Source organism: Nymphaea colorata, chromosome 6 (genome assembly GCF_008831285.2).
Source record: "Nymphaea colorata isolate Beijing-Zhang1983 chromosome 6, ASM883128v2, whole genome shotgun sequence".
Classification (NCBI taxonomy): Eukaryota; Viridiplantae; Streptophyta; class Magnoliopsida; order Nymphaeales; family Nymphaeaceae; genus Nymphaea; species Nymphaea colorata.
Window position 1 is genome coordinate 23248297 of NC_045143.1, and position 24529 is coordinate 23272825.

General features: G+C 40.3%; 3 protein-coding genes and 1 long non-coding RNA gene across 6 annotated transcripts; 2 read left to right on the top strand and 2 right to left on the bottom strand.

The window, feature by feature from the left end:
• The first annotated feature begins 6740 nt into the window (after positions 1-6740).
• On the top strand, positions 6741-10164 carry LOC116256686 (uncharacterized). Its single transcript, XM_031633098.2, has 5 exons — positions 6741-7111; positions 7231-7280; positions 8661-8784; positions 8875-8979; positions 9473-10164. Exons 1-5 carry the CDS (start codon positions 6928-6930, stop codon positions 10111-10113), a joined length of 1104 nt encoding a protein of 367 aa, XP_031488958.1. The 5' UTR covers positions 6741-6927; the 3' UTR covers positions 10114-10164.
• Positions 10165-12033: 1869 nt separating this feature from the next.
• LOC116256540 (uncharacterized) lies at positions 12034-15337 on the bottom strand. 3 transcript variants are annotated; one of them, XR_007573662.1, is made up of 3 exons: positions 14429-15321; positions 12461-12791; positions 12034-12373 (listed from the first exon to the last, which is right to left on the bottom strand). It is a non-coding gene; the product is annotated as an uncharacterized LOC116256540 (long non-coding RNA). The 3 variants fall into 3 exon arrangements; XR_004173152.2 differs by having other exon boundaries at positions 12627-12791; positions 14429-15299; XR_007573661.1 differs by having other exon boundaries at positions 12034-12791; positions 14429-15337.
• A 15-nt stretch (positions 15338-15352) lies between these two features.
• Positions 15353-17325, bottom strand: LOC116256539 (uncharacterized). Its single transcript, XM_050078481.1, has 4 exons — positions 17287-17325; positions 16409-16648; positions 16269-16326; positions 15353-16183 (listed from the first exon to the last, which is right to left on the bottom strand). Exons 1-4 carry the CDS (start codon positions 17323-17325, stop codon positions 16077-16079), a joined length of 444 nt encoding a protein of 147 aa, XP_049934438.1. The 3' UTR covers positions 15353-16076.
• A 4267-nt stretch (positions 17326-21592) lies between these two features.
• LOC116256537 (protein ALP1-like) lies at positions 21593-23273 on the top strand. Its single transcript, XM_050078409.1, has 4 exons — positions 21593-21941; positions 22024-22252; positions 22329-22781; positions 22852-23273. The coding sequence occupies exons 1-4, from the start codon at positions 21660-21662 to the stop codon at positions 22863-22865; spliced, it is 978 nt and encodes a 325-aa protein (XP_049934366.1). The 5' UTR covers positions 21593-21659; the 3' UTR covers positions 22866-23273.
• The last annotated feature ends 1256 nt before the right edge of the window (positions 23274-24529 follow it).

The window sequence follows — 24529 nt, forward strand, 5'->3', positions numbered from 1 at the left end:
ATGATATAATGCGTATGTATGCATGATTATGTATGAGATACGCGTAAATCACCTAAAACATGCATGAAATCCGGATAAAATGTTAACTCATGCATGATATATATGTTCTTAGATGTTTTATTAATCACTTAATAACTATTGCCAATTGAATTTTGATCCGACATATTTGGACCCGCAGTGCTGGACCTTGCTTGGAATAGTATTAGGATTATAAGCACTACAAAATGACTTTAATAATATAACTTAAAACAGAGTGAAGGTTTGACAAATTTTCTTTAATTGCCCTTTTCGATGTTGGTTTCAGGTGGCCAAATGTAAATTGTTGAAACATCAGTCTGCTTTTGCTGTTCATAATTTCAAGAGACAAGTGACTGAGCCATGGCTGCTTTGGTAGTTAGCATGGTTGAACGGGTTGTTGCCTACTGGTGGTATTTCATGTACTCAACAAGTACTCTGCTCGACTGGGCATAAATGGTAGCTGAGTAATCATGTTCGACCTAACCCCAGTCATCTCCATCAAAAAAAGGGGGAAGAACTCAGTCCGTTGCATTATAATGAGCACACAGTGATTCTTCTGTATATAATTTATATCTTCTACACATAATGACTTCATTATCACGAGAAGAAAAAAACTGTTTCCCATTAAGAATTTTGAATGCTAAGACCTGTAAAAAAGTTATAAAAATAAATAAATTACTTAAAAATGTATGCTTCTATCCTCATTTGCAATATCAATTTGAAAAGAAAAATACCTCGGAACAAAGTTGCAAAATTCGCTTGAATCGGCTGCTTGGATCAGTCGATTCGAATTGAGTTGGTGCAAATTCAAGAGTGGCATATGTCAGCTATCCAACTGCTCTGGCCGCCGTTCATGCTTGCTCTTGTCAGAAGGCACGGCATCTTCATTTTCTAAAGCAAATATCGAGCTTTGCTTTTCATCACCTAAACCTGCTCTCACTCAACGTTACGAACCACCATTGTTGATGGGTCCATGCGATGTATGATGGCATGGGCTTCCAATAACTATGCACTTTTGAAGCTTCGTGATCAATGGGGTCCATCGCCCCCATCTCCGCCACATCTTGAGCTTGTATAACCATTTGTGTGCGGAGTTCAGTAGGGCCTATTTGGATTTTCCTTGTACTTTGAAACAATTATTTTTCAGTCCTAGAACCACTTGAAAAATGATACATTTTATTTTTAGCCAAAGAAAAAGAGCATTTCATTTGTCGGTTGGCATATTGACCGCTGACTGGTAAAAATTCCTTTTTCTTTATTTTTCATCTTAAATATGACTAAGGCCACCAGTTTAATGAACATGTATCCTTCTGTAAATTAAGGGATTGGAGTTTGTTATAAACAACACAAATACATGAAGACTTGAAGCAGTTGAATTGATACCTAAATTGCAAGATTTTGAGATTGTGTCTGGCTTGCATTTGATGAACAATGTTTTGGGAATAATTGAAATACTTTCATAAACACTTCGACTTAAAGATTAAGATATTATTAATGCTATTAATTTAGTTGCTAGAACAAAACAATACCTTCAAGATTTGAAAGATGATGGTTGGGAGTATGTTATGAATACAATTTCTATATTTTGCAATAAATATAACATTCTAATGCTTATACTAGATGATATGTATGCACATCAAGGATGACCAAGACATAAATCTAAAAAGTTAACGTGTTACATCATTATTGTATTGAGGTGTTCTATGTTATCGTTGATTTACAAATTCATGAACTAAATAATCGTTTCACTAATTCAAATACCACCCCTTTCAATGATATGTTTAAGCCCAAAGATTTTTTTTTGGTTCTTGATGTAAATAAGTTGATTTGTTCAGTTGAGATTTATTCTAGAGACTTTCAAAAAATAGATCTAAACAGACTTAGAAGTTAATGGGAAGTACATATTAAAGATATAAAGGCCAGTATTGAGTTTTCAAATTTAAATTCTTTGGCAAAACTTGCATAAATGATGGTGACAATGGGAAAGCATATAGTATTTCATATAGTTTATTTGTTAATGAAGTTGGTATTAATTCTACCAGTTGCAACAACAAGTGTTGAAAGATTATTCTCAACATTGAACAATATCAAAACTTGGGTTCACAATAAAATGGAAGATGAATGAGTTAATGATGTTTTAGTTACTTACATTAAGAATGACACATTTGACATCATCATTGATGAATTAATTATGCACTGCTTCTAAAATATGAAGAGCCGGCGATATCAAACGTGAATTTGTCTATAATTATAATTTTTGTCTATTTTTTTGTAAAAAATAGCTATTTGATTTTTTTGGGTCAATTGTAAATATGTACAGAACTATATCTATTTTATTTATTTTTTGAAGTCAATTATAAATTTGTACAGCTATAGTTAATTGAATCCCTTTTTGAAATTTACGGTCAATTGAAAATTTGATAGTTATATATTTAATGCTCCACGAAAAAAAAAGTTTGCTCCGCCATTGCATGGTCACATGTTTTCAACCACTAAATTTATTTTAGCTGTTACTTGAATCCAAAGTTATAATCACGCGAGTAACATGGAAATCCATTGTACAATGTTTTAGCTTGAGGGCAACAGTAAAAAGGACGACAGTAAACTAATAATTATAATGTTTTGAGAATTTCAAGTGGTTTTCTTTTATTCTTAATGGAGGCTAATTTTTAGTTGCTATTTATTCCCATTTGCAGGTCATTTCCCTTAAAAGTTTCTTAGCAAATTGATTGACGGTTCAGTCTTTCATAGACATTCCAGCAGTGTGAGGAGTGGTGGTCTTTTCACGTGAGTGGACAACATTATCATGCTACATGAAAATGGGGAGCACGCGCACACGCGCGTGAACGATCGTGTTCATGAGAAAAAAAGTTGTTCCAAGCACTATGTCGATGTTGTACATATCCGTTCTCCTTGAGCCGTATCGCCTGTACGTGTCGATCCTTGTCGAACTGTGTACCGGCCACATTAAAAAATAATTAATAATGAAACATATTTTCTGCTGTTATTAGATTAATACACCATGTTGACCAATATAAAGCCGATTTGACCAGCGCAAATCTTGTATCGGCCGATATTTTAAGGGAGACCCGTTTTGGCCCGCCTTATCGTTTCGTTTTCATTTTGATACATAGATATCAACTTCATAAAATCTTGCAATATATAAAAGACTTCACCGACGCCTTTGTGTCCTCCGACGAACAGGCCCTAGGCCCTACAGTGTTAGAAGAAGCTGTCATTTTGATTATTTAGATCTTGATGAAAATCTCCTTACAATCAATTCTACATCTGTAGGCCTTCCAATATTGGCGAGACTTTTCAAAGTCTTCCTTGCCTGTGAAGAATGCACCAACTATTACATAGCAAGGAGGAAACTTGGATTTTAGCTTTTCACATCTATTGAACCTTTTAGATCACCATGAATTGAGATTAGGATATATAGTCTTTTATTCAGTCATCCACGAACCACGTACTAGGCATTGTTGAAGTTACCGATATATCTATCTATTAAAGGTCCTTTGGCAAAGTGTCTTATGAATCTACCCCAAACATTAAGGTAAATTTATGAAACAATAGAAACAACAGCACTATTGTTTCCTGAACTTACCTCAATATTTAAGGTAGATTCATGAGACGCTCACAAAGTATTCCTACAACCAATGACTCATAAAATTACAATGGCAGCAACATGAAGACATTAAGTCCTCTCAAGGGTTCGGTGCCCTCGCTTGGCCATCGGCTGGTAAAAGGCTGATTGCTGGTTCGAATGGTGTGACTCACTGTTGTAAAAGGCGATGAGGTGAGGCGAAGCGTTGATCATATCATGAGGCAAGACAGTGATTGATTGAAGCATAAGCTTCATGGTCAAATTTGTTAAAGTATATAACATTCACAAAAATAACGTGAAAACTGAAAGAACAAGTAAAATAACAATAATATGAAAGTAGACCAATTTATTGTGAGTATATATATATATATAATATTTGCTTTGTGAATCATTTTGAAATATTTTTTATTTTTATTCAAAGTTCATTAATAAATAGTAAAAAATATTTAAAACATTAGACTTTAGGCCACATCATATCATATGCAAGTGTTGACGTGCTAAAAGGAGGTGTGCAGATGCAAAAATTCAGTGACATGATATGATGCCCACATGTCACCAGAGACATTTTAAGTTTCACTTTTCATTCATTTGGGCATGTATTTTTGCAAGCATCCATAGTCTTTATGGACAATCTTAATGACAACAATAATGGCAATTAAAATGTGATAATAATAATTACTTATTAATTCTATATGCATTATATGCTAGTAATGTAAAATCAACCAACTTGAGAATATATACTCTTTCATTAAAAATTGATAAAAGTCAATCATTTGCATAGTATAAATTTCAAACATTGATAAATTGTTAATGCACAGAGGTCTCAATGTTGATAATTGAAACAAATTGATGGCAAGAAACAGAACAGGTGCAAAAGAAAATACGAGGCTGGTTTTTTTGCACCTGTGAAATTTTTAGAACAAAGTAATCAGTTTCCAGTTAATTTTCTAATCTTCTCCTATCAGCACTTTATTAGTTCACCTTTTGAGCCATTCTTAAAAATTAATGAGCATTGTGATGGTCGGACGACCGCTTTCTATCCATTTTCCTCTATGGCCAACGGCTGCTCTCTATCTCTCACTTTGTAGAGAGATTGAGCGAGAGGGAGAGGGCCAGCGGCACTCACACACAAAGTGAGAATGAGAGATTGAGTGGCAAGACTGATTGAGAAGATCAAGGGACATAGTTGATTTCAGTGGTGGCTACACCACCAGCAACAACAGTTCTAATATCCGCAATGGATGAAAATGGGGAAAATAGTACAATACCAATAGGAGAGTACATTGGGTTGAAGCATACACCTCAACCTGGTGAGGCTTACCCTTTATGAACACTTGCGCTTCACCCTAGTGCTTTGAAGTGTTTTTACCCTAGTGCTTTGAAGTGTTTTTAGAAAAATTGTCTGGATGAGCATTTTCTTGGCATGAGGCGTATATGAGGCTTATGCTTCTTACAACTATGGCTGAGAGTCCTCTCATTAAGGGTGGGTATCAGGCCGGGTCGGGCCCGACACTCACGCATAAATAGTCCTCTCCGCTCCCCATCGGCCCGATAGCCCGGGTCTCGGCCCGGCCCGGCCCGCTCTCCTGACCCCCTTTCCCCCGCCCTCCCGATGCCCTTTCCCTCTCCCGACCCCCTTTCCCCCTCCCGACCCCCTTTCTCCCTCCCTCCCGTCGCCCGCTGGCTATGGCGTTCGGTCTCCACCGACTACAGCAACGGCGACGGAGGAGGAGGGGGAGCGGCGAGGGAGACGGGGAGCTGAGAGGGAGACGGAGACGGGAAGGAACTCATGGAGAAAGAGAGCGAGAGCGGAGACGAGGAGGGAGAAGGGGAGCGAAGAGGGAGACAGAGGAGGACAGAAGGAGGGGGAGCGGGGGACGGAGGGGGGGAGTCAGGTCGGGCCGGGCCGTCGCCGGGCCTGGCCTGGGCTAGGTTTTTCCCAGCCCGGACCCGGGCCGGGCCGATGCCCAGGCTTACCTCTCATACAAAACTGAAATCTCTGGAATCTTTGATAAGCAAGGGGAAGCACGTACTTACTAATTATGCATCTTCTGTTAAAAGGCACGGAGTTTTCTTAATTTATTTTTTGTTCTATTTTGCTGTTATCCTAATTTTCTGACGAGCAAGATGGAGTTAGGCAGAAACTCTCTCTTCAAGTTTGAGAAAGTGACATACCACAAGCCTATGGTGGGTCCTGTGCATGGAACCCACTATTCATTAATCATTAGTTATTACGCCCAATTTAAAGGATGAGTCTGCCCTTACATGCAGCAATTTATTTAATGCAAAATTGCCTCTTAAGGTTAGTAAAGTTCATCCCTTCGCTGTCATTGATAAATCTTTAATGCCTCAAAGTAGTTTCTGAAAATTGTTCTGTTCGAGCAAAATGGAACGAATATTAAAAATTTAAAGAAGATAGAATGAAATATGAATACAGGCTATCAGTCTTCTTTTCTGAATTATTTCCGAGCATTTTCGGCCGACTGATTGTTTTACTTTACGTGAAGGATCTCTTTATGATTTTCTCTCCTTGACGGTTTTGATCCCAAGAGAAGGCGATTTCCATTTTTCTCGTTTGAATTAACTTTTTTTACCATTTTGTGGCTTCCCAAATGCATAAGCCGCTCATCCAACTAACCTCTTTTTTTTTCTCCTTTTGTTGTTATCTTAATGGAACCAAATTCCTTGATCGAAGTGTTAGGGAATTATGAAACCTTTGATACCTTCAATTAGGGTAATTTCAGGTTTCATAGCTTGAAATTTTTATTACAAAATCAAAATTTGCTGTTAAATAAAGGGCGTTAAAATTCTGGAACGAAGTTCTGTTAATAGAACAAAAAAAAGAAAAATTAAGCATATTGGGTGTGTGTGATTCTTGGGACATAGCGTTTGGTAAAAGAGAATTTACTTTTTCAACAGTGAAGGATGGGTGTGGTGTCTGCGGTCGGAACAGAAGTTCTATGTCAGTCTTTCTCCAAAAATGAGCGTTGGTTTGAAAAATGCGATTAAAGGAAAGGGTGGTGAGAGACGGATAAATGATTTGTGGGGTTAAAACCTTAGCCGCGCTTTTGTTGGATTGAGGGTGTTTTCGTAACTCGCTCTTTTAATACGCTGGCGTTGTTTGATTATGCCTGCAAACTGCAGGATTTTGGCCAAATCCTGGTGTTATTTATCTTCTCAAACAGATGATGATGATGGAGGTGTTCGTCCTTATCCCCATCCTCGTCCGCTAGCATCTCTATTTAGGCCGAGTTGCTAGTTTTGATTGCATCCTTCTCCTTCTCCTTCTCCATTCCTGTACAATGGTCAAGAATATAGGCGTACCGATGCTTTTTTTCTTTTCTCTTGTTCTTGCCTCTTTCAGTCTGTGCAATGGGACGACTAAGAACGTCGCGAGGATCTACGAGATAAAGAGGGGAGACTTCAGTGTCAGGATCACTAATTGGGGAGCTACTGTGGTGTCTGTTATTCTTCCCGATTCCAAAGGTATGGATTCTTCCTGATGTTTTTTTTTTGTGAATAAGAGCGGGTTTCCTTTAGTTGGTGATTTGTTGCTTGGCTAATGAGGTTCTCTGGCTTTTTGCTTTCTGGGGTTGTCTCTGCAGGCGAACTCGCTGATGTCGTACTTGGGTTTGATGAACTCTCTTCTTACTTTGTGAGTTCTTTTACCCTTGTCTTTTATGCTGGAATTTTTCTTTAAGGGGATATACATTGTTGATATCTTTTTTTCATGCATTGTGTGTCGAAATCATGCTGGCAAATGATTTATTGTGGAGTTTCGTAAAGCAAAAATATGACGGTCATATTCACCAAAGGTTGTCATTTTCTCTAGCTTTAACGAGGAGAAGACAGAAGAACATGACTGAGTATGATGGTTCATGAAGAAGTTGTAATGTTCGATTGATGTACCGTGTGACAACTTTTCATAATAACTTGGGCCTCTCATACGAATGGAAATTATTATAGGTGTATCCTGTTTGTTCTAGTTCTTCATGAACTTGTGTCTTGCCAGATTTACCGAAGGTGATAATGACATGTTACTTTTTCACTTCTTTTCTTAACAAGTCAAAGCTTTTCGGATGAGTACCATGGTTTTGAGTGCTGACCCAGCATAATAGCTCACAAGCATGTAGAAACATGTCTTAATCAAGTTAGTCCATCTTAATAATAGTAATAAGTTTACTGTTATTACTGCTGCTGTTCTTATGATCATTGTGGACTGGCCTTAGAGACCTCGGGGTCTATTTGGTAGCTGGTCCAATTTTTTGGTTTCCGATCCATATCCCTTTTTGGGTTTCTCCAGGTAGAGACGGATTTTGTTTCATTCAGTAAGGCTTTTAGGTTGTTACAAAGGTCTCTTTATCTGATTTGAGGTTATCTGAACTGGGAATGACGTCAACTTACAGCTGCTGCACTCTAGCTGTATACAAGGGCTTTGATCTGAATGCATGTGCAGTTTCCTTTGATCAAAGGTCTATATATCTGTTGTGGCGTTAGTCCTAATTCTATGGCTCATATCTTATTAGAAACATGAAATGTATCGCGGAACTCTTGAAGTTTGCAGTTGTTTACTGCTGCATGTTCTTAATTGCCCAGTGTTGTTTCAGGCAATGAAGTTTCAGTTCCCAAAGATTGAAAATTACTTTAGAAGTGTGAAAATGGTTGCATTCCTATATTAAAGGGAAACGGCTAATTCTAGTGCAAATTTCTTCTTCACAAACTTGTCTTATCATTCAATTATAAATTCAGGCTTGTTCATACGGCTTCCAAAAATTTGCCAATGATTAGTTGGGTACATTGCTAAGCTTATGATCAAAATATTGAAAAATAACATTTTTTGCTCTGAACTGATAAACATTCAATGAATATATGTTTACATGGTTCCTTCATGGGAATTTAGCTGAATAACAATGTTGCCCTGATGCCGGCATATGCAGTAAAGTGAAATGAGTATGATTTGCTAGAAATGCTGTATGATCTTATCTTAGCTATTGTTTATCTGTCCTAATGTGTAGTTCTTGATAATTGACTATAGAATGACACAACATACTTTGGAGCAACAGTTGGAAGAGTTGCCAACAGAATCAAGGGTGCTCAGTTCACTCTCAACGGCACTCACTATAAACTTGTGCCTAATGAAGGCAACAACATGCTTCATGGTAATTCTTTCACCTGTATATTTTCATTAAAGGCAGGAAACAATTTAATTCATACACCATTTGCTTTTCAATTTTCTACTATATGGTCAGGTGGTCATCGAGGCTTCAGCAGGGTTGTTTGGAGTCTCAAAAGCAAGAGAGAAGGAGAATATCCAGCCTTGACTTTCTCTTATCACAGCTTTGATGGCGAACAAGGTAGTCTTTAGGATTTTTTGAAAGTAATCTTGGCATGCAACAAAATGCAGTCAGTCTTAACTTCATGGTCCCTGTCATGACTGTTCATCACTGAATTTTCTGGAATCATGTGGCTATCACAATCTGGCAAAGATCACCCAGTATGTAGACTAAAAATGACCTGATGCTACCTGCTCCAATAAAAGGTAATGCCCATATAGTTGATATTAGTTTATCTATACTGATACCCTTCTGGGCCATAGTGACTGGATTACTGTATCCAGCTATTTGCACACTCTTGGTTTGAATAAAGTCTGCACATGTATGAGATAGCAAACTTTTCAAGAAACCATGTGGCTTACCCCAGGTTATCTCAAATAATACCTGCTCTTTCAGTTTTGGCGTATATTTTTCAATTGAGAGCATGATATGTCCGCTTTTATTTTTTCTCTTCCATTTCTTTCTTTTCTTAAATTTAAGATAGAGATTATTCACCAGCCATGTTGTCATTCAGGATTCCCTGGTGATGTTGATGTTGATGTAACATATCAAATTGTTGGTGACTATATGCTAAGCGTGGTCATGAGAGCACAACCAAGAAACAAGGCGACGCCAGTTAACCTTGCTCAGCACACTTACTGGAATCTTGGTGGTCAAAATAGCGGCACCATTCTCTCCAACAGGGTGAAGATCTATAGCTCTTCTTATACACCAGTCGATGCTGAGCTGATTCCAACTGGCCAGATTCTCTCTGTCTCAAACACACCTTATGATTTTAGGCATTCTACGGCAGTTGGAGAACGAATCCATGAAGCTCAGGGTGGAGGATACGATCTCAATTATGTGTTAGACTCTCATCCTAATAAACATGGTCTATCGCGGGCTGCAACAGTTCACGATCCAAGGTCAGGCAGGGTTTTGGAGCTGTGGACCACTGCTCCTGGATTGCAGTTCTACACAAGCGGCAAATTGAAGGATGTTGTGGGAAAAGGTGGCTATGTCTATGAACCATATGATGGGCTTTGCTTGGAGACTCAAGGGTTTCCGGACTCTGTCAACCATCCCAACTTCCCCTCTCAGATTGTAGAACCTGGTCAGGTTTACAAGCACAAAATGCTGTTCAGGTTCAGAGTCTCGAACGGTCGTAGTTACTAGGTTATCTACTGGCTAATGTTGGTTACATTAATAATTTCCATTTTGTCTTTCTCTTTGTGTTATGGTCTCACATTTTCAAATCAAGGGAAGATCATTTTAGATCTCCAAAAACCAGCTTGCTTGTGGCAGGCCACCACCCTTTTGTTGAATTAGGATCAAATAACAAAGAGTGAATGAATCAGATGAAAAAAAACAGGACAAGTCAAGCGGCTAAATCAGAGCCGCAGCAACTTCAGCAGATGACTGCTTTAATATTTCTAAGCTCTCCATGCCATCTGCCTCTTCCTTCCAGAGAAGCGCGAAAGCGATTCAGCTATCTCTTCTGATTCGACTGCAATACAATCTTGCCTTTAGTATCAGCACAGAACTGCAGAAAATTCTGCTCTAAGAGGATATGCTTTCACTAGCATCGGTGACAGGGTATGTGCTTTCTCTTTTTTTATTTAACTTCTAAAGAAGCATAGTACTTTTTCTTCGTGGAGTTTAGGGATGCTGCAGTATGCACCAAAAATGAGGAAATTTTGTTCATAAAGCACACAAAATTAGTTATATAGACTTCACATACATACATCACGGTGAAGTAATTCTTGGGTTAGTCCCTCAGCATATTTCTCTTGATTAAAAGATTATCACATTCTGGTCAGGTGACTCATCAGCTACCGTATCTGAAGTGTTTTTTCAACAAACTACATGACAGCTATGTGCTTGCAATGCAGCAGCGTGGTGAGCACAGAGCGGACTATTCTGTCGCCTTGTACTGAATTTGTAGGTGCTTGCGTGTAAAGCTACTTTTGTGTAGCAGGTGGTCACGACTGAACGATGGCTATATATGTCGAGAGAATAGAGATCGTTCGACCCCAGGATCGTAATTTGGCCCGCTTATTAGCTTCAATCTGATGGCTTTTAATGGCTACTAAAAACTCAGTTTCTTTAAATATCTGCTTTGTTGTCCTCAACATCTCTTTAAAGCCTTTGAAATTTTCTGCCTTCTTTTTCGTCTTTCTACAAAAATGATATCCCTCTCGTTCACTCATCTTTTACATATATTTGTCTTATTGAGGAGCTGTTTAGAACGTTCATTCTTCGCAGGGAAATAAATAAATGGATGCGTTTAGCAAACCGTGAAGGCTTCAAACGCTACACACATCAGAAATATATTACTAAATATCCTGCCATTCCATGCCTTTGATATTATCAACCTTTACCATTTCGGAACCTTCACGAGTTGCTATCCATCTGCCACAGGAGCTCCTACTTGGCCACAATCTACGCATCGAAAAATCCCACTGGTTCATCGCATTTCTAAATCTGAAATAAAATATGAAGAATAACCACATTCTTTACCTGCACCAGTGTCCCACTCAAAAAGTGGAGCTTAGAGGTCGTTTGATTGTTGTTCATTGGGACAGAACGTCCTGTTCATTACACTATTGTCCTGTGCTCATAGACAACGATGTTCTTTGTCCATCGTTTGATGATTTTAAGAACAGAACACTACGTTCTTTTTGGTGTTTGTTACGATCCGATCTGTTTGATGTTTGTGTTTTGCATAGTTAGTTCTGGTGTTTATTTATGTTCTGATCAAACTGTCTATTCCATCCGGTGTTTGAACAGACTACAACCGCATGTATGCAGTTTTCTTAAGGGCAACTTCTTTGGGGTGGTGAATCGTAGACTAAAAGCATCTATCATTTTTTTTTCAAGAAATACTTCACAGATATGACAGTTGACTTACCGTTATGCACTTCTCTAGAGAGAGAGAGAGAGAGAGAACTAGTTAGTAAAAATTTTTTACCATGAAACAGGATGAAAGAAAGTCAATCAACTGCACATCAACAATGCTCAAACAACTAGGACATATATCCTCCAGCTTGCAGACCTTACTGAGTTGTACGTGCCAACTTTCAAATAGCCAAAAAATAAGACCCAAACAGCTTGTTTTTTCATTAACGAAGAAAGTTGACAAGCAAGCTGAAACCAGTTCGCCATGTTGGACTAGAAATGGTGCATCTAAGATTCTGGTAGTAGTTTTTTTTTACAATATCAAGCACATGTATAAATAGTATATTATTCAATATTGAAGCCCTCCTTTCTATAGAAATGCCATTGTCTACAAAGATCAATATTTATAAATTTCAATGTTCGGCCATCCTTGTTCAGCATGCGACTTCACAAACATGGCTAGGAGTTTGATTTCATCATCTTGCAGCCTAGGTCCAAATGTACACTGACCTCTTGGCGTGCATTTCTCACCAAATCCCTGCAATGAAAAGGAACACCTTACTTAAATATCACACCCTAGAGAGAGAAAAACCTGTAAAAGCAAACAGTCAGTGTAGTCACCGACATTCTTCCCTTTCCATGGTATGTGATTTCATATATGCTCTCTTCAATCGACACACCATTCCTCGAACAATAAAATTCAAAAGGAATTGCTCAGTTGGTATCTCCTTTTTCAGCCTGGCCCGCAAAGCAAGAAAATATGATTCTAATATAAACTGCTAATTTGTTACCTCTCTATATCATTATTGAAGAGTGTGGCACCCTGCATGCTCATTAACATGATTGATTGGATGCTTTGAGAACCATTCACAGGTTGCAGTATATTCCCAACCGCCATCATGGCATCATGGCTTCCAATGCAGTATATTCACTTATTTGGGTTTTGTCTCCTTGCTCTGTGAACACAAGCAGGAAAAGAAATTCATCTAAAAAAGGTCTTGAAAATAGTATGAAATCAAAGAAAAAAAAAAAGAAAAAGGGATGATGAAGGAGGATCCTGGATCTGGACCTGACATGCCAGTTGACAATGCATCTAACAATGCTTCTAATTCTCAAGATCAAAGTGGACTAGGGCATGGTGTTGGGGATGTCTCCATGCCACTGCCGTGTGGGTACTCAACTTGAGAAGTCAGATGATAATAGATATGATTGTTTAAGCTGCTATTTTGTGATACGGTTTAACTAAACTGTTAGTCCTTTATTTGGAGCAGTTCCAAGAGTGTAGTGGACTGCAGTATGTTGGAAGTTGAAGAGGCTAAGAAAAAGAAGATGAAAAAGAAGAAAAAAAAAATAGTGTTGAAACTGATCAAAACATAGATACCAACCATGTCTCAATGTTAATGGCATTGTCACCAGATTCACATGGGCAGATTCAATTCAGTTTGACAATACTATGGCCTAGTTTTCCCGAATAGTAAGATGCCACTGCAAGCAGAACCAATAAGGCAATAATTTGAGCCCCAAATGAGCAATAGAACTTTTAAATACCACTGCCGCTAGCCACTAGACTATTGAAGCCAGACCCTTAACAACCCCACCTCTAAGGCAGCTCAGACAGGCATGCTAGACTGCAATCTAACCAATGAGCTCAGTCGAAATTACAAGCTAAATCTGATTCATCAGCCTCCAACAACAATAAAATTCTGTAGTGCCCCATAACCCTCAAAAAAGCTGGTGCATCATCATTAATCATCGACAATGTTAACACAATTCTTAGACTAAGAATGGAAAGAACCTGTGGTTTCCTCAAAATCCCGAGAGGAGAAAAACCATTTTCTAAGTAACAGAACACGATCCCTTCAATATTTTCTTGAAAAATGTCAAAATAAATCCAGTGACCAGCATGTGTCTAACTGGTTCATTATCTACTCAACTTTTTGCTACAATAAGCACCACTCCCCACTCATATTATATCATTAGATAAAAATGGGTTTTCGAGTTCCAAACGTGAGCTCACTATGGACACAACAAACGCAGCTTCCTACCTGAAGCACAACAAAGTGTATATAGTTGAGGCATTTCATCAGACAATTTGTCTGCAACAAACATGTTTCTCAATATGATAAAAAAGCATGGACAATAAACATCAACTGAAGCGGAACAAATCATTTGAGGCATTTGAAGTAAATCGTGAACAAATCAAGCAGCGGAGAGAAACATCAACTAAAAAAGGAAGACAAAGGAGGACGAGAGAGAGACCGGTGCCAACGACATTCGCTGGTCAGCCATAGGTTGGACTGTGCGAGAGGATGATAGTGAGAGACAGAGAAACTGGCACCGACGATTTTTGTGTCGGTCGATTGGAGAGAGAGAGAGAGAGAGAGAGGCGTATACCTTCTTCAACCGGTTGTAAAGGCCAAGGTGGCCCGGTAGAGCAGGCTGAAGAGGAAGAGGAGAAGGAAGACGCGCGTGAATGAAGCTGAGGGTTTCACGCTCGCGAGAATTCCCTCGAGTAACAGATCGAGCCTCGAAATCATCGGATCTCGGACGAGAGAGAGAGAGAGAGAGAGAGAGAGAGAGAGAAATGTCTGACCATGGAGGTAAGGAGCGAGGATCTCATCGCAGATGGTATTGAACCAGGACCTCCTCGCGAGCATGGCGTAGGCGTTGGCGATGGCAATGGCGAGCATGGCGTAGGCGTTGAAGATGGCAAGGGGCCAGATGAAGAACAACTCATGCCAGACCAGCCTCACGAAGAAGAAGGATGCTCCGAGACGAGGTAGTCGCCGAACCGATCTTTGTACCAGGAAGCAATACGAAGCAGGGGATCTGGGAAGAGGGTGGAAGGAAGTGCGGCCTGAAGCAATACGAAGCAGGGGATCTGGGAAGAGGGTGGAAGGAAGTGCGGCCTGCCCGTTCAGGAGAGGAGCACAGATGATGAGCACGAGGAAAAAGGTGAAGAGGATTAGGTCCAAAACCAGAGTCGGAGGAGAAAGGCAGTTCCGGGGAGGAAAGAAAAACGGGGTCGAGGGCTCAGGATCGGGAGCGGGAGGGGCTGTCCTATCATGTCTGTTCTAGCGTGAAACAGAAATTGAATTTATAGTCCTGTTCAATCGTCCGTCGTGTCCAGCCTGTTCGGTGTCGGGTGTCCTGTAGCTATCAAACCTAGGCCCCGTTTGATGGGCGAGAAAAAGTCGATGGAGCGGTTGAAATTTGTACGGGCGGGTGAAATTTCACCCGCCCGACAAAACAAGCATCAAACAGGGTGATTTTTCACCCGTTTAATGTAAAAAGGAGCGGGTGAAATTTCACCCGCTCGACAATGCTTTCACCCCAAACGTCCTCCCTACGTAGCTTCTTCTCCCTCGCATTCTTGCCTTCTCACGGTCGCACCAGAGGCGTCGCCCTCTCATCGTTGCTCCTCCGCCATCTCCGCTCTCAACATCGCCGCTCCGCCGTCACTACTCCGCTCCTCCACCGTTTCGCCAACCCACAGTCACCGCCAAGTAAGGTTTCGTTGTCTCCCTCTGCTCAAGAAACGCCCAAATTTTTTTTCTCTGTCTGTTGCTCTCGTTTTCTCCCTTTCTCTCTTGCGATATATTTGGAGGTTCGTCAACGCCACATCGTCGTTCCGCCCAAGGAACGCCCAAATTTTTTTTCTCTGTCTCTCTTTTCTTGCTCCTCGTTGTCTCCCCGTCTCTCTTGCTTTCGTTGTCTCCCTGTTTCTCTTGCCATGGGTTGTCTGATTTACCGGTGCTTTGGAGGTGGGGATTTGCGTTTTGATTTTCTTAGTAGGGTATTCGGGATTATGTGCAGCGGTCATTGTTCATTTATTGGGATTACGTTTTCCTTGCTCAATCCATTCGTTTAATCTCTGCATATTAGATCAGTTCTGAGTATATGTATCGTTGCATCTTAGAAGCAGTTTTACATTCCCAAGTTGAGTGCATTATTCATTATTTCCTCGTTTCTGCAACAACCCTTTCTTCATTATTTTTGACGTATTGTTTCTCCCAGTTGAGTGCATTATTCATTTTTATGCAAGCGAACCATTTTTGAGGTAATTTCTTCCTGTCTACTGGGAAATGCCACAACGGTGGACAACTGAGATCTGCCTCAGGTTTGCTCAAGATGAGATTTTTTTTTTTTATTGCCTTCCATGAGGAAAAAGAAAAGCAAAAATATCGCCAACTTCAGATTAGATTTTAACAGAAGGACCAGGCAAGCAACTAGGAGACCACTCAACGGAAGCTTGACATAGGATCCGCAGCTTTGCCAGATCTTGCATCTGTCCACGCTTTCGCAATGGTCTTCTTCATTTCATCATCACCTTCTTCATACATGTTTTGCAGCAACAGAAGTGACCATATGTTGAGTACTATCGAATATCACGTCCCAAAAAAAGGATTAAGCAGCATCTTTAAAAATTACCTTCATTAGATCCATTATTCCTGCCATGGGATCTTTTTCTTTGTCCATACTTGGTTTTAGCTACAATTCAAATACCAGCCTTGTTATGGCTGCAATTAGAAATAAGAGATACAATACATGACAGAAGACGACAGATAGTTACCTTATCCTCTTTGAAGTGCAAATCCATCCAATTGCCCTTGGAAGCTTTGTGCAATGTGATGATTACTTTGTTCGGCTTAACTGTAACCTTCAATTTTTCAGGCACTATTTCCTTGTTCAATTTGGGAATAGCACATCGATAGTTCTTGCCTTCGACATCATGAAATTTCACATCAACAGACATCTCCTTAAATACTGCGTCAACCTTTTCCTGATCCACACCCTCCAGTGAGACATATAACTGTGATAGGATTTACAAAAAAACGCAGCAGTCAAAGCTGCCATAGAGCATCGCCGGTAACATGGAGCTTAAAGCTTCAAGAACTATCAAAGAAGAACCTAACTTATTTTGTTTGATTGGAAAACGTCTTAGTTCATAATGCCGAGCCGCTTCTAATGAGAAATTTCCTAGTGCCGTGCGGATGCTATTTTTCTTTTCTTTGTGGAAGTTATTCCATAGTTTGGACTTGTGCTTTCTTTTGCTTACACACTTAACCTGTTACCACTTAACCTGTTAACTTACACACTCACTCTCCACTTAATCACTCTCTAACATTGCAGCGAGAGTGAGGACTTCAATTCTAGAAGAATATTTGAGATCTGTTCATTAAACAACATTCCTTGCATCGTTGTTCATGCCCCCACAACTCTCCCATGTTCATTAAATTCCATCAGTAGTTTGATTACATCATTAGCATTTCAATTGATTTTAACTGTTGTTCATGTTGTTGTTCATGCTAGATTTATAAATTTGTTAGTGAAGAATTATTATACAAAACGTTACCATGGAAGACAGTGGTCATTGAAGAGAAAATTTGACGTGGACTGAACCACAAATGGACCACTTAGTCCAGCTTCTTGTGGAGCAGTCACGCATACCTGGCATGAAATCCGGCGGAGGTTTGAAGCCCAAAGCATACACAGCTATTGAAAAAGGAATGATGGATAGATTCGGTCCAGAATTCACGAAAGACAAAATAAAAAACAAATTGAAGTATTCCAAACCCAACTTGACAGTGATGAAAGAAATGTTGAACACAAGTGGGTTTGGCTACGACCCAATTAACAAATGCATTGAGGTCGACCCCCAAGTATGGAACGACTATGTTCAGGTAAATTATAAAATTAATTCTGTTACGTTTTGTCTCACATGTATTTGCTTGTGCAATATTTGAACACATGAATTTTTTCAGAAATATCCAAATAGGAAAAAGTACAGAGGGCCAAAAGTATGGAGATACTATGATGAGTTCGCCGAGGTATATGGCGAATCTCATGCAACTGGGCAAAATGCAGTAACATTAAACAACGTGCTACAAGCTGAGACTGAATCACTCCCATCTACACCTGCTTTCCAGAATTCACCTTCTTACATGCAGTTTGACAGTGAACAGTTGTAATGCTCGTTGGTTCGACGGGTCGGGTCGAGCTAGGGTCCAGACCCGGAACCGACCCCCACTCGCGTAAGGGCCCGACGCGAGGCCCTTCTCCCTCGCCTTTCCCTTCCTTCTTCGTTGTCTCCGGTGGTCTCCTGTGGCAGCGCAGAGGGAGGAGAGTGACGGTCGGGTGGTGGTGGCTGGAACGGCGACGGAGGTGGTAGCGGCGGCGGCGGCGGCGGCTGGGTAAACCCTCTCTCTCTCGTGCGATTTTTCTTGCTCTGCCACTCATGCCCTTTTGTCTGTTTTGCTCTCTGCCGCACGTCCCCTCTTCTTCTCTCTCGCCATTTTCTTTCCCCTCTTTCCGCTGGTTCTCTACCGCTCGACCCTCTTCTCACTCACCCGCACTCCCCCGCCTGCTCTTTCTCTCTCTTCTCACCCCACGGCTGTTTTCCCCCTTGACCGAACCCTTCCTCTCTCTGTCTCTCCTCTCTGTCAGCGTCCCTTTTCTTTGTTTATTTCAGTTTTTTATTCCCCCACTACTACCGTGGGTCTTTCCTAGCAACAGAGTTTGTGTTAAACTTTTTGGGCGTTTGGGGTTGGTTTGCAATTTAGGGGACGTTTTTCCCCTCTTACCTGCTAGTAGGGTGTGTAGTGAGCAGCGACAGCAAGCAATCTCAAGCATTGGCACTTGATCGGACGTGTGAAGTGGTTGCTAGAAGGGTTGTAGCAGTTTGGATGCTTGTTTTGGGGTGAGCAATACCTAATCAAGCTCAAAATGATGAGTATTTATCTTTTAGAGCATGTATAATTATGGTTCTAGCATGCTAGAGCTTAGAATTGATGATTTTGGGACGCATGTTAGTAATTTTGTTTTTGGGGGAAACTTAGGATTTGCGTTGGAAAGTGATGATTCATGTATTTAATGATCGTTTAAGCATGATGGATTAAGTTTCGAAGCTTTAAGGAAACATGGTAGAGATTGTGAGGTTGTGGGGAAGTTTTGGAACCGTCTTAGGGAGTGTAGCGCAGACTTCGGTGAACGGGTGTATCATGAAGTTATTTAGGGATATATGCATTTTGGGATGTGACTTGAGGTTGATGCCTTACTTAAAGAACGTTATTGAGAAAGGAATTAGTGATGGTTTGATTGATGGTTGAAGGCTTTGATTATTCGAGGCGACGTCAAGACGTAAAGGAGGAGGCCTATTGGAGAGCTTGTTGGTCGACACTACCTGTCGATACCCTCTTGAGGCGATGACACGTGCCTCAAGGATTTTATTTTTGTATCTTTTCGTTTTTTTTGTTTGATTGGTGTAGGTATCTAGTAGAAACCTTATTCTTGTTTATGTTTGCAGGTGCACCGGGCTCATCCCGTCGACCTTGAGTTCGAAGCTTGAGGCATTTTGAAGAATTTGGTGAGCGCGCCACAGGTATGGCAACTTTCCAGGCAAATTCCTGCCTGGGGCAATTGTGTGATTGGGTGCTCCTAGGATCAAGGGATCCTAGGATTATGATGTTAATTGATTCACTATTTTGTGATTGAGTATGTGTATGTTGCTTACATGATATGAATGGGTTAGAAAGATTATTAGTCATTCGTTTTAAAAATCTTACGCATTGGCATGTGCATGCTAGAATTGATATCTTTTTAGGACAGATGAGGCGGGGTATCGAGTCGAGTGTCTCCTCGACCCCAATTGTGCATTAGAAAGCATCATAGAATGATAACTGCATAGGACAGCTACGATCCAACCGCAGATCGAAACTACTCTCTTTGGATTGGCTAAGTTTTTCGAAGAGGTGATTGACATGATTGATGTGAGGATTGATGTGATGATTGATATGAATGTGTATGTTGTTGCATATGCATTGCCATGGGCAATGATGCAAATGGATGTTTTGGAGGGTAGTTGTACCCGTATGGTATGACGGCTAGCAATGACTGTTACTGTATGTATAGACCTCATGTGGAGGTAATCGGAGGTGTGGGTGCACTCGGGAAGTGTACTAACCTCGTGTGCTAGCCAGTCATCTTGTGAATGTGTAACTATAATGATAAGAATGAATAACTAAGAGATGAGAGGCCAGTGGGATGTGGCTATGTGTTTGGGAGACGTCCCCCTTGATTGCCACTGGTCTCGCCTGTCAGAGCGCAGGCGGTGCAAGGCCCCAGGGTTCTATTGTGTGTTGTGCTTGGAGCGTTGGGCTCCTGCCTTCCCAACCTGGGTGTCCTAGGGAAGGCTGAGTATCTCACCTTGGACTTCACACATCCAGGGATGAGTGCTCTACCGCTGCAGCGGGTGAAATGGATCCATACTGTTATGGGCCACCACGGGGGTTGTCTCTCGGCTGTAGGCCGCCCGCGGTGTGCACGTGCCTGTGTTGCACCCACAAGAACTGTTAATGCACTAAAGTTAATGAAAATGCAATGTGTTTGACAGAATGCATGTGACTGACGTATATGTGATTGATATGAATGCAAGTGTTATGTTTAAGCATGCTTCGCATGTGACTGATGTTGTGTTAGTGTGGCCATCAAGTGGCTTTTACGTGTCGCACTCAGACGCGACATGACGATAGATGGGTTGTTATTTGTCCCTTTATTTGAGCCTTACTTGAGAGGGTTTGGCATTTTTCTGGCTTGTTGCCATACTGCGAAGGCTGAGCCTTCAGTTGTTTTCTTTTTCAGGTTTTGGCGGACCCGGGGCTACAAGTTGAGCGGATGGCTTCACTCACGTCCTACTGGGGTGGTTTTGGCATTGTCGTTTGTAGTGCCGGCGCGTCATGTTTTGGGTTTATTGATGTTTTTTTGTTAGGCATCAATGTTATTGATTTTGAGGCTTTTTGGTCATGCACATAGATGTGAATTTGTAGGGAAACAAAATGGTTATATCAATGAAAGTTCGCCCCATTGTTTGGTATTGCTTGGCTCATCGTCAATTTGAATTGTTTGGTAGTCACACCTCGATGCTTTATGTTTTGAGAAAAAAAAAAATAAATAGTTTGAGGATTAAAAGATCGGGGTGTGACAACAGTCATTTACACAGACGCCAAATGATGGTACACCCCTACAATCGCCACTACCTACAACTCCTACAACTGAGAATCCGACAACCAATACAAGTTCACATAGGTCAAAACGGAACAGGTCAACCAATGATGACATGTATTACAATTTGTTGAACGGTATAGTTAAAAATGTGGACGCCCTAACACATACTTCTAGAGGGTTTCAATATGCCAAATGTTGTGAAATTTTACAAGAGATGGTGGACACAGGGCTACTAGATAGTCATACAAGACTGCTGAGTCTGGACCTGTTAGGAGAGGGAACGAATTCCATGATCTTTCTCAACGTTCCACCTGAAGACCGGCTAACATGGTTGTCGCGTAGACTTGGTACTTTATAGGTAAGATTCCATATTTGTTAGTAGAATTATTTGTATGATTCATTTGGCACAATAACATTTGTTGTATGTTTTTCTTATAATTCCATGATCTTCCATGTAGTGTGAAATTGTTGTTATTGAAGCAATCTGTTTATGTTCTTCATCATGATCTTGTCCTGCAATCCTTTCTTTTTTGTTGTGCTGAAACACATGTTGGAAATTATGTTATTCAATAAACATCCTTACATGTACATGCAGTTTAGTCAAAATGATTGATGTTGACATGTTCGAAGATGACGATGAACGAGTGCTTTTCATCATTCGAATGGTTTTTGTGTTTGTCTTCTTTTGGTTAAAAGACCAACCATCATCTAGGAGGATTGTTCATCCATTTCGAGATGCTGGTACATCTTTTGTCCAACTTATGCTTCACGGTCATCCTAGAAATTGTTTGGACTTACTTCGTATGGAATGACATACATATATGAGACTGTGTAACATTCTAAGGGATAGAAATTTGTTGGAGGATGCTCGTGACATTACCGTAGAAGAACAAGTAGCTATATTGCTTTTGACAATTGGACATAATGAACGGAATCGTGCTGTTCAAAATACGTTTCAACATTCCGGACAAACAATAAGTAAATATGTCAGCCTAGTGCTACGAGCGATATGTATACTGGGTAAGGATTACGTTCGGCGGCCCAATGATGAGATGATGCCAGCACATATTCGACATTCTAAACGATTCTTTCCATATTTTGAGGTAATTTCATCATCTTGAACTCAACATGACACATACAACAAGACATACTACAACATGACTAACTAGTTGCCTTGTCATATAGAATTGTTTAGGAGCAATCGATGGCACACATATACCTGCATGGGTCCCAGCTTCAGATCAAGCAAGGTTTCGCAATAGAAAAGGTTTCGTTTCTCAAAACGTCATGGCTGTAGTCGGATTAGATACTAGATTCCACTACGTTTTGGCTGGATGGGAAGGAAGTGCAACAGACTCAAGAGTATTGTACAATGCACTAGATCATGAAACAGACCCATTTGTTGTCCCAGAAGGTACGTAGTTCCACCAACCAATTCACTCTTTTAAGAAGCATGTATCAATGTAGAAATAAATTTTGTTCAATTGTAGGAAAATTTTATCTGGCTGATGGGGGGTATCCAAACATTGTCGGCTTGCTTACACCTTATCGAGGACATCGTTATCATATGTCTGAGTTTAACACTCGGGGAGCACGCTCACCTAGAACAGAAGAAGAATTATTCAATCATAGGCATTCATCACTTCGAAATACAGTAGAAAGAACTTTTGGCATGTTGAAAGGTCGTTTTCCAATATTGAAAATGCAAGTTCAGTATCCATTCCAAAAACAAGCTCAAATCGTTCTAGCTACATGTGTATTACACAACTTCATAATTGAACACAATCCAAATGCCGAGCAATTTGATGATGAAGATGCACCTTCGACTGATAACTTCGTCTTAAGCGAACCTGAAATTGCAAGCCAAACACATCAGCGAGGAAGCAACAATGCTTTGAGAGCAGCTATATCATCTCAAATGTTTACAGATTATCAATTGAATAGTAAGTTTGTTTATAAATGTTGACCAATTTTTTAGGTTTGATTGTCTGACATTTGTTTTCTTTTCAACAGGACAACGAAGATGATGCCCCGCCGAAAGTACTATGTGGTTTTCGAAGGGTGTGAGCGAGGCATATATGATAGCTGGGAGCGGTGCCAACCATTAGTCTATCGGTACAAGGGTGCCATCTTCAGATCGTTTGATTCCTTAGAAGTAGCAGAAAATCACATGTATGAGTATCTCCAGAACAAGTATGGTGTGCAAGTACGCAGGTCTCCACTCATTGAAGATGTCATTGCAAAGCATGATATAGAAGACACGAAGATTGAAAAACGGAAGTGCAACCACAAATGTTGGATTACTTGTTTTGTGATTATATGTTTTCTTTGTTGGATATGTACTCATTAAACTTTTTTTTTTTCTTAGTAGAAAATACACTCTCTTGTGGATTCGTACTCATGTAACTTTTGTGGAGATGTACTTTAATGGATAAAACTTCGTTATGCTTTATTTGTTCATTTCGTCAACAATTTTTGTTTAATGCTTTTGGAAACAAATATATAACTTTTGCTGTTGTAGATGCTCTCAAGAAGGTGCTTTCTGTTGTAATGTGTTGCTGGATATTTCTTTTTGCTTTTTGTTACATATATCATGTGAATGGTCGTCTTTTAATGAATTGTTCGTATGGTGATTTGTTTTGGGATGATTCATGAAGAAATATATGGGTTCTGCAGTCCATTTTTTGTTTATTGGTTTTGGCTTGGTGGTGTGTTTTGGTAATCTGTACATATAAGAACCAGTGATAAGGTGATGATCTTTCTCGTTAGATGTTTCGGCTTCTTGACACAAGCTTTTGTGGCATTTATAAAGAGTGGTGATCTTTTGTTGTTTTGGAAGATCACATTCCTACTCCTTCCAACGTCAGATTGGAGAGGAGAAAAAAAAACAACATTTTTCAGGTTAAATTTTTCCTGTGCATCAAACAGGGTTAAATTTACCACGTTAAATTCCTCATGTTCATCAAACAGGGTTAAATTTACCACGTTAAATTTCACCCGATAATCAAACAGGGCCTCGTTTTGGAAGAGGGTGAAATTTCATCCACTAAATTTTTCTAGAAAAATTTACCCTGGTAAAATTACCGCGTTAAATTTTTCTCGCCCATCAAACGGACCCTAAGAAAGATTCTTTTGGAGTGAGATGTCCCATGCGTTCAGGAGATGAGCGCAGACGATGAGCACGAAGAAAAAGGTGAAAAGGATTAGGTCCAAAACCAGAGTCGGAGGAGAAAGGCAGTTCGGGGGAGGAGAGAAAAACGGGGTCGAGGGCTCGGGATCGGGAGCGGGAGGGGCTGTCCTGTCGTGTATGTTCCAGCGTGAAACAGAAATTGAATTTATAGTCCTGTTCAATCGTCGTGTCCAGCCTGTTCGGTGTCCAACTTTTGATGAAGAAATCAACTCAATAGGACACGTGTGTCCTGTAGCCATCAAACTTAAGAAAGATTCTTTTGGTGTGAGATTTAAGAAAGATTCTTTTGGTGTGAGATGTCCCACGATCGCTGCCATTCAACGTGTTTCCTCTAGCTATAGTGATTGCTAGAAAACAAAAGACAAGTTCATCGGTGCAAAACAAAACGCACCCGTTTTTTTTCATATCCTCATCAAATTATGACCGCCTTTCCTCTTCCTTTTCTTTACCTGCTAAGAGTGCAGTGGGATGTTGTCCCCTCATGCAGATGGGTTCGTGGAA

Bases quoted from the DNA above. Each gene is read 5' to 3' on its own strand.
- LOC116256686 (XM_031633098.2), top strand. From the start codon at position 6,928: ATGGTCAAGAATATAGGCGTACCGATGCTTTTTTTCTTTTCTCTTGTT. The intron at 7,112-7,230 runs GTATGGATTCTT...TTGTCTCTGCAG, and splicing joins TATTCTTCCCGATTCCAAAG to GCGAACTCGCTGATGTCGTA. The intron at 8,785-8,874 runs GTAATTCTTTCA...CTATATGGTCAG, and splicing joins AGGCAACAACATGCTTCATG to GTGGTCATCGAGGCTTCAGC.
- LOC116256539 (XM_050078481.1), bottom strand. From the start codon at position 17,325: ATGCTTTGGGCTTCAAACCTCCGCCGGATTTCATGCCAG. The intron at 16,649-17,286 runs GTATGCGTGACT...ATCCTATCACAG, and splicing joins TCCGCCGGATTTCATGCCAG to TTATATGTCTCACTGGAGGG. The intron at 16,184-16,268 runs AGGTAATTTTTA...TTCTGTTGCTGC, and splicing joins AGGAATAATGGATCTAATGA to AAAACATGTATGAAGAAGGT.
- LOC116256537 (XM_050078409.1), top strand. From the start codon at position 21,660: ATGAGACTGTGTAACATTCTAAGGGATAGAAATTTGTTGGAGGATGCT. The intron at 21,942-22,023 runs GTAATTTCATCA...CTTGTCATATAG, and splicing joins GATTCTTTCCATATTTTGAG to AATTGTTTAGGAGCAATCGA. The intron at 22,253-22,328 runs GTACGTAGTTCC...GTTCAATTGTAG, and splicing joins CCCATTTGTTGTCCCAGAAG to GAAAATTTTATCTGGCTGAT.